The 9,887-nt window shown below is 37.7% G+C and overlaps 1 protein-coding gene across 1 annotated transcript; it reads right to left on the reverse strand.

The window, feature by feature from the left end:
• Nucleotides 1-220: 220 nt before the first annotated feature.
• LOC148841338 (uncharacterized) lies at nt 221-1,453 on the reverse strand. The gene has a single exon (XM_088910419.1). The coding sequence runs from the start codon at nt 1,361-1,363 to the stop codon at nt 917-919; it is 447 nt and encodes a 148-aa protein (XP_088766545.1). The 5' UTR covers nt 1,364-1,453; the 3' UTR covers nt 221-916.
• Nucleotides 1,454-9,887: the final 8,434 nt, after the last annotated feature.

Below are 9,887 nucleotides of genomic sequence, written 5' to 3' on the forward strand. Positions count from 1 at the left end.
TCTGTAGGAGGAATGGTTGAAAATGTCTACAGAGAAGTCCTGAAAGTCTTAAAAGGCCACAGCTTATTAGAGTATTTTCTGTCACCCAAGCCAATGACAGATCATTGATATACTGGTGCCTGGGAGTATGAAAAATTATGAAAAACTTATTTTAAAAAATGTATTTTGAAGATATTAGTTCACTAAAAGTATAATAATGCTAGATTCAGTATTTTTTTAAGATTTTTAATTTACAAATGCAACAAGCATTGAAAGCATTGAAAGTACAAATTAATACATTTGTTCTAAATTAATTTTCCGTTACATTGTATCAACATTATATCATCCTGAAACAATGCAGATTTGGTTTGATGCATAATATACTAATAGTAAACCTTGCTTACAACATGAAATGTAGAAGACATGACTATAACACCAAAAATACTGCTGTAAAAAATGCTGCTCTGAACATAAGAATCATAATTCTGTGGTTGTAGCCAAACTGACTGAAATAGAGACGTTTTTCAGGGCTGCAACAGACAAAGAGTTTGAAGGTGAACCCTACGTTAACTCTAGCTTACTGTTTGCAAGCAACATACTGTACCAAGCAGCAAGTCCTGCTACTGATTCTGTTTCAGTAATGTGTGGGCTGAAGATAAAGAACATGTACATTGTAAAATGTATCCAAAAATAGGGAGATGTCTAGAGATCTTAAGGACTAACATGGTTCAATAATATGGCTTTAATATTCATTTATATATTTCACATAACAGTGTCTTATTCTAGCCATTTTAAGGTCCACGCACTTCTTTTTGAGGCATCAATTTAGATTCAACATCACTAATAATCAAACATTAGAGACATAGATTTCTTTCATGAGGCAAGAGACAAGAGGATCTTTTTAGAGATAGTGAGCATCATATTGAGCACAAGAAGTTCACATGACTGTGCATGAAACCTCACTTCCCAACACCGATAAACTGGGGTTTGGACCTATTTTAAAGCCAGTGCCCAGAACTTTCACCTCCACTCCGTCTACTCCCACTGATGCTCCTGTGTCAACTCCCAGGCCGGCCTTCACTTCCAGAGGACCTGCAGACGCTGATACGCTTCCCACTTCAGCTCTGGCCACTGCTGAGGCTTTCAGAGGACTGGCCTGTACTCCTGCTGAGGTGTTGGGGCCCTTGGCCTCAGCTTCAAAAACACTGAATTCTGCTTTAGCATGACCAACCCCAGCTTCCGCAAAAGCTCCTGCCGTAGGAATGCCTCTGCTGCCACTAGCATATGTCCCTGCTTCAGCATATGTCCCTTTAGCTGATGCATCCCCCTCCCTATCAAAAGTATTGATCATCTTTACAATAGGGTCAGAATTGCGTGATGTCATGGTGATCCCTGGGAGCTTTAAAGACTTTCAGGTGCAGTTTGGTGAAGTCCTCTAGTCACTTTTGCACTGGGACGTGGCACACTGAAGTAAGGTTACAGCTCTGAAACAAAAAATGTGCTGATCATGTTCCAGGTTTTTCACATCCTCACCCTCTTTACCTTACTTATACTGAAGCACATTGAGTCTAAGGCTCTCCCTGGTGCATTTAACATAATTTCTGTTTATATGATATGATATCCTATGCTATGCTATGATTGGTTTGTGGTGCCCCATAAAACCACAGGAAAACAACCACATGTTTTTTATAAGTAATAACAATGCACTACTGAACAATATAAAATAGAGAGACTGAAGTTGATCCTCTTTTTCATTTTGTATAATATACTGGTTCCTTATCATAAACTTGTTGATAATGCTAAGAATCATAGCAACAAGTCCAGTGTGTGTTTTTTGTCTTTAATAAGAATTGTAGGTAAGTTTCAATACTCCATACTAACAGCCCTGAGTTCAGTCTCAAAACAATATTTTTCAATTAATTTGCAGCTTCTAAACTATTTGCTAATCCTCCTGTATGGTTTGTAAACTATCTTACCAGTATCTAGATTGTTGATCTATATTACTGTAGGACACTTTGGACTGAAACGTAAAGCCTCACACCACCACCACCACCACAATAATAATAATAATAATAATAATAATTACCTTTTCCTGGATGAGCACTGTTGAAAATTTGGTTTTTGTTTTGATTTTGGAAAAATCCAGCCACTCTTTAAAAAATATGCCTGTGATGTTACTTACTGTGGCTGATATAAATACAATGCTGTTTCATTTTCATTTTCAACAGTTTCATTTTCATGTAGAATTTCCCAGAAAACCCCTCATTACCCAGAAAGTAATTTGAGATAGCGCCTGCGGTTGGGTGGCCGTTTAGTATTATTGTACACAGACTGCGTGTTAAAGGTCCCAGCAATACAAGCAGTAAGTCTGTAAAGACAAAAAAAACACTATTGAGAGGAGACGGTTACTTTTAGTGCTTTTGTTGCCCTGCGTTTATTTAAGCTGATAGCATGACTTACAGTAGTATTACAGACAAAATAAAATGACACAACATCTTATTTATAACTGAAACAAATTTAGCACTCACAAATGAGAATTAAACTTTACCAGCTGTGCTGCTACATACTGTATAGACAAACTTTACAAACAGTCCATTCATAGACAATATTAAACTCAGGCATTGCATATATCTAATGAGCTCCTTATGCATTGCAAGGATTTGTTGTTATTTACAGCGAATCAGGGGTGAATCAGTGGAGATGGTAGATAAATACATACATTTACAGACTGTTCTAGACTGCAAGGAATTTTGAGTCACACATCAATTCTGTTTTTCAGAAAAGGGCAACAGCATCTATTTTAAGGAAGCATAAACATTTTAAAGGTTGATAATTCATTGTTGATCATGTTTTATTGGTCTACTTTATTGGTCTGCTGGTTTGGGAATCAGAGGACTAAGAACAAACTTTGTCAGAAAGTCACCGGTGATGATCTGTTGACCTTATCAAACATCTATCAGTGACAAGTCTTAAATAAAACAAATCTTAGAGGACCCTTCACACTCTTTCTTTAATGAACTCCAATTACTCCTCATATTTCCCCATCTAAAAACAAACAGGTTTAAGTTCTGGTTTATATTTGTGGCTATAACCTTGCCTAACATTTTTTTTTTTCATATGCATGTATGTATTGTTGTATTGTGGGCTTTATTTCTATTCTCTCCTGCTGTAAATCAATATATAATAATAATAATAATAATAATAATAATAAACCACCTGGAGAGATATAAGGGTTTCTGGATATAAATCTTCCTCTGTTTTTTTTTATTCTTGTGTTTTTTTTATTCCTGCAGGTGATAAAGACTTTCACTTTCCTTTTGTCATTTCTCAGAAAGTCCTCTCTTTACTAGAACCAGAAATTAAAATAAAATGGGGGAGGGTGGAGTAAGGCTTCCCAAAAACATACAATTTAACACATACAAATAAATACTATAATAAACACAGACATGAAAATAAAAGTTAGAAAAGTCGGTCCAGAAATGTGAATACTGATTGCACACTGTATGCTGTAGAGTGGAGCTAATGCAAACTGCTGGTGACGCCGGAGACAGAAATCAGTTCACATACAGTACCAACTCTAAATTGATCAAGACTGGACTCCTGTGGTCTATAGAAGATGCAGCAGTACTCTAGAAAGAGCAGCCTGGGTTTAACTGCACTGACCTGGAAGAAGAACAGGAACTGGCAGTGCTGACTGGAATGGGTGACTGAGACAGAGGGCAGAGAGTCATGAGAACAAAGAGACGCACAGCTAATATCAGAATCAGGCTTGATGAACTGAACGTGGACACCCTGAGCTGGTCCATCAGCTACAACTGCAGGAATGAGGAAGGGTCCCATGCGGAACCCCGAAATACAGAAGCTGTGGTCTTGAGGAGTCTGCTGCACTTGTGAGGCAGTGACAGGGAGGAGGGGGAAGACACAAGAAACCTTCAGAGGCTTCAATACAGTATATTTGCTGAGGATTGGATTACACTTGTAAAGAGCAGAATGTTATTTTAGATTTGTTCTGGCTGTATATTATAAGGGGAACTCAAGGGTGTAAAAAACAGTTTCTAATTGTTTCAGTAAAAACATTGTTTTCTGGAATTCAGTGATGAAAAATGCGACCTTGCTCTTTGCAATGGTATTTGAATTTTAAGTAAGTCATTTTTTTTTACATTTTGTTCCTTTTTAATCAAGGGTATTAATTCTGAGTACACTATATACTGTATGTGTTTCATACTAACCATGACACCTTCTAAACAGTTGTAACTTTTACATTTGATTTTTATTGGTGGTTCACATACTGTATAAGAACATATTTGACAGAGTAAATACAATGGCTATCAAAAGCATTCACCACCCCTGAGACCTTTTTACATTTTATTGTGTTATGAAATCATAATGTATTTAACTGGGAGTTTTTTACATTGACAGAAAACATACTCTATAAAGTGTAAAAATTCTACAGATCGTCCAAAATTAATTATAAATATAAAACAGAAAATAACTGATTGCATAAGTATTCACCCCCTTGGAGTCAATATTTGGTAGAAGCACATTTGGCAGAACTCACAGCCATGATTCTTCTTGGAGAGGTTTCTACCAGCTTTGTACATTTGGACACTGCAATTTTTGTCCATTCTTCTTTGCAAAAGAGCTCAAACTCCCTCAGGTTGGATGGGAAAAGTTGGTGAACAGCAATTTTCAACTGCTGCCACAGCTTCTTGATTAGATTGAGACCAGGGCTTTCACTTGGTTAATCCAGAACACTGACCTTTTCTTTTTAAACCACTCCAGTGTGGCTTTGGCTTTATGTTTTGTGTCACTGTCCTGCTGGTAAATGAGTCCCATGTCTCTTGCAGACTCTGTCCTTTGCTGCATCCATTTTTCCTTCTATCTTCACAAGTATTCCTGGCCCTGATGCAGAAAAGCTTCCCTATAGCATGCTTCACCTTAAGGATGGTGTTCTCAGGATGATGGTCACTGTTAAGCTTTCACCAAACATAATGCTTACCGTTGAGGCCAAAATGATCAATTTTGGTCTCATTAGACCATAGAATCTTCTTCAATTTGGTCTCAGAGTCTCCCACCTGCATTCTGGAAAAGTATAGTTGTGATTTGATGTGAACTTCTTGTCACTCTCTCATAAAGCCCAAGTTTGAGAAGCACCCAGGCAATCCTCATATGCACAGTTTCTCCCATCTCAGCCATGAAGACTGTAATTCCTTTAGAGTTGTTATACGCTTCTTGGCAACCTACCTGACTAGTCGTCTTCTTCTTGCCTGGATACTCAGTTATTGAGGACACCCTTTTCTTCACAGTTTCCCAGTTGTGCCATATTTGCTACATTTCTTTATGATGGACTTCACTGTGCTTTGGGAGACATGTAATGCCTTGAAATTTTCTTATATCCTTTCCCTAACTGGTGCTTTTCAATAATCCTATCCTAGATTTACTTTGAAAGTTTCTTTGTGATGATTCTTCATGATGTAGTTTTTGTTGGAAGCTGTCAACTGTGGGACCTCCCAGAGGTAGGTATATTTATCATGAACTCTTGTGAAACACTTTAATTGCACACAGACGGACTCATTCAACAAATTATGTGACTTCTAAAGGCATTTATTTGCACCAGAGCCCATTTAGGTGTGATATAGTAAAAGTGATACACTTATACAATCACTAATTTTCTGTTCTATATTTATAATTCATGTATGGGGATTTGTAGATTTTTGTTTTCAAAGTGGGTGCTGCACACTGGTGGTGGTGGAGGGGAGTCCCCATTACCTGTAAAGTGCTTTGTGTGGAGTGTCCAGAAAATACAGTATATAAGTGCAAGGAATTATTATTAATTATTAGTATAATTTGGCATTATAGAGTGTTTTCTGTTGATCAGTGGGAAAACAATCCCGAAGAAATACATTGTACTCTATATTGTAACATAGTAAAATTTTAAAAACTCCATTAAATGATTTCATATATCCATTATAACTAGGGATGCATCGATATGGAATTTCTGGGCCGAAAACGATAACCAATAATTAACAACTTGTTGAGGCCTATACAGATAACCGATAATTTTACTTTTTTGCATTTTAAAACAAGTTCACACTATAATCCACATTTGGTGTGTAAGGACGGTAAGAAAGCTAAAACTCAGTAAAGTTTAGCATAGCCATCGGACTAACGTCCGATTAGTTGACGGAATCCTCGATTCTCCACAATTGAAAAGGGTTGGTCATCAAGTGCCATAAACCCCATGATTTTGTCTGTGATTGCTTTTAGCCTTCGGACTGTCCTTGGCAAATGTTCTGCAATTTTTCAAATGCCTGTTGGATAGGCATCGCTGCACTTGTTAATGTTTTTGTGTTCTTGCTAATGCTAGCTGCCTCATGTTCTTTAAATAAATAATTGGAATGATGAGTTTTCAAATGACTAATTAGATTAGTGGTACTGAAACTCTTTTGTTTCCTCCTCACTGTACTTCGGCTGAACATTTGTTGCAAATTGCAATTCTGTTGTCCTCTGCTGAAATGGTGAAAAAGTTCCACACCGCCGACATTTTCACTCTGCGGCAACTGTACTGTGCCCACTCTAGAGCGGCAGTGCGGACACATAAAAAAAAACTAGTTGTGCAAACAAAAATAGGGCGCCGCATTATCGGTTATAATTATCGTCTGTAATTCCAATATCGGAACGGCATTAAAAATTAAATTTTCCTATTTATCGGAGAATAGTATATAAGCCTCCAATACATCGTGCACCCCCAATTATAACATCAAGCATATTGACATACTGAAAAGAGATACAATAAGATGTTTTATAAAAGGTCAGAGGCTACAGCCCCTAGGGCTATAAAGTAATGTTTTATTTGATCAAAAGTATAGGTTATATGGCTACCAAATCATGTTACAGTACATATCCACTTTGGACCATAATTCCCATAGATTATTCTTCTTCTATCATTATTCCCGAGTCTATGACTTTCTATAGCAGAGGTACAGTATGTCACAGAATATGCAAAGAAGTGTATATTCAACATAGTTGAACTAACCATAATCAGTTCATTCATGGTGTAGCGGAGCTAGTTCGGATACGGTGACGTCGGCGCCCTCACTGCGCATAGCAGGGACCTCAGCTGCCTGGGCTGAGGGAGGTCTTCTTTAGCTCATGCGGCTGGTTCCCTGTTGCATTATGCTGGAGACCCGGGTTCACGCCCCAGGTGCTGCGGAACAGAACAGGTGGCGGAGAGCATGAGCCCGCGCGGAACCGCGACGATCACAATTAGACCTTTTTCACTGTATTCTGACAGATAAACATGGTCATAAATGAAATAAATTGCTTTATTTGGAAAAGGAATTGCTGGTAAATGTTCACTGTAGGTATTAGAGTTCAAAGGTTCCTGTTCCTGCCTTGGGTAGTACAGCCAGGAATGTTTGCTCATGAAGGTCAAGACTCCTAAAGTTTTGCATAATTTTAAAATAGATTATGAAGTTTTCTGGTGGAACATTATGCATTTCAAATTAAAAAAATCTAGCCATTGTCCAACAGCTTCTTAAAATTAGTGTTGTGGGGAAACCGGAGTATTCACCAGAGTATTGGCAAGCAATGGGCGCACGGCGGGATACACCCTGAACTGGACGCCAGTGCATCACAGACACACACACTCTCACACCAGGGCTGATTTTCCCAGACGCCAATTAACCCACCAGCACGTCTCTGGACTGTGCGAGGAAACCAGAACACCCAGAGGAAATCCATTGGAACACAGGACAAACATACAAACTCCACGCAAACAACATTTAACACTGTACAATCCCTAATTCTGTGACAATGAAGAACGTCTGCCACTGTTTCACCAGTCTTATTTCCTGGGGCACCAGTAGCATTGCTAGTTTCCATGCAAACAGAAACCTCATTGCTCTTTATAAAGATCACCTTGTAGTTGGGATCAAGGGCATCTTCTGGAAATGTAACTTCTTCTCAGCTACACCTGAATGCAGACCCTGAATTTAAAATTACTGAGCTATTGTGAGACTTGAACCTGCTTTTCCTTAAACTAATATACCTAAAAGAGTAAAGGATCTGTGTATTCATCATTTTGTAATTGCCCAAAATCAGACACCACAGGAATGGCCTGAAGACTTTTTCAAAAGCATTGCATTTGTCTGAATCTGGTTCTTTGATTCTGGCATCGATGTAGAAAAAACACCGAACTAAACTGGATGATGAAATGAGAGTGTGTCTTTGAGACATTGTACCGATGCTAGGTGATTTAGTAGACAGATGCAGTAAACCAGAAAGCTGTGCTGATTTTTTCAGACTCTTTTTTTTGCAATTTAAGCGTTTATGTTCTTTATAACTTGGGTAAGCCAAACTCCCTAGACTGTTTTATTAATAGACTTTATGTGTTTCTTAAGAGAAAATTGAACACAGGTTGGGCAGCACATTGACCCAGTGATGCCTTACTGTGCTGGGGCCACGAGTTCAATTCCCTGGCTGATATCTGCATGGAGATGGTATGTTACCCCTGCATTCATCTGGGTTTCCTCTGTACACAGACTTGCTAGTAGATTCATTGACTTCTGTAAGAACAGCCCTTGGTGTGAGTATCCATGCCTGTATATGCCCTGTGATGGACCGGTGTCCTGTCCAGAGTGTACCTGTTTTGCGCTTGTTGCTTCCTGGGATTAGCTCCAGCTCCCCTGTGACCCTGTATTGGATAAAGCAGGTAGAAAATTGATGGATAAATACAGGTTATTGCTAAAAACCATGTATATTTGTCAGTGACAAAATCTGTGGGGGCTATTTGGTATACTCAGCCAGCAAAGTTAGCCTTTTATTTTTTAATACAAATAGATTTTTCTATTGGAAAAAACTAGATCATTGTTTAAAAAATGTTAAAATGTAACCTTGAGCTTGAAATTTCAAGTACTGGTTTGAGCACCGGTACTTGAAACACACACTGCCCTCTAGTGGAACTTGACTGTAACAGCTCTTATTTATCTTTCAGTTTAAGCCCGCTTATTTTAAAAACTTCTACCTTTTAAAACAAGATATCTATTTAATAAAAAATTGTTATAATAAAAACACTTTATATAACTGCATTGTACCAAATACAAGATTGTTTTACACTGTAATATCCAAAGTATAATTGACACTATACCATAAAAACAACATATGGCTATTAAATACAGAAAACTGACATGATTCATTATTTTCTTTCAAAGTTGGGGATTATTAGAAAGTGTTCAATTAGAAAGGGTGCTGGCAAAAAGTCTTATCATTTTGTCAGATTTCTATTTACATTAACTTTTACGATTCAGTTTATAAATCTATCCCTCATTGGAGAAAAACACCATCTGCTATTAGGAGCTACTGTATTGCACCTTCATGGTAAATGTGATTATGAAGAGTGATTGCACTGAAAGAGAGTGCACACAACCACATGTAAATAAATACAATACTACACACTGAGGTAAGGATGAAATAGTTCTTGATATACAGTAGTTATGATGTTGTGCTGTAAACAAACACTGGGCATCCTAATTAAAATGCAAATTCCATTTAGATTCCACCTCCCTGTTCGTCTGAATCCATTCAGGCACTTTTAATTGCTACAGACAGTACAGACTGTTGTTGGTCTATAGGTTCCCCTGAGGTACATGAGTTGATTAATTAATTAATGAAGGGATGAGAGACATTTTTACATGTGGTTATTTTAGATTTAGTTTTTTATAAAAAGGGACTCAGTGGTAGTTGGTTTAGTTTTTGTTCAGTATAATCCTAGTATTTTGCTGAATGAAGCCTCTTGCACAGTAGCTTGGCTGTTCGTTGTGATTTCCATGTGCCTAGACTTTAGGAACCACCTGCTGAGAGAGAGTTCTGTCACATGACATTATATGTAAATGATAATTTAATATACA

The sequence above is a fragment of the Atractosteus spatula genome, chromosome 1, assembly GCF_055471065.1.
Source record: "Atractosteus spatula isolate fAtrSpa1 chromosome 1, fAtrSpa1.hap1, whole genome shotgun sequence".
NCBI lineage: Eukaryota > Metazoa > Chordata > Actinopteri > Semionotiformes > Lepisosteidae > Atractosteus > Atractosteus spatula.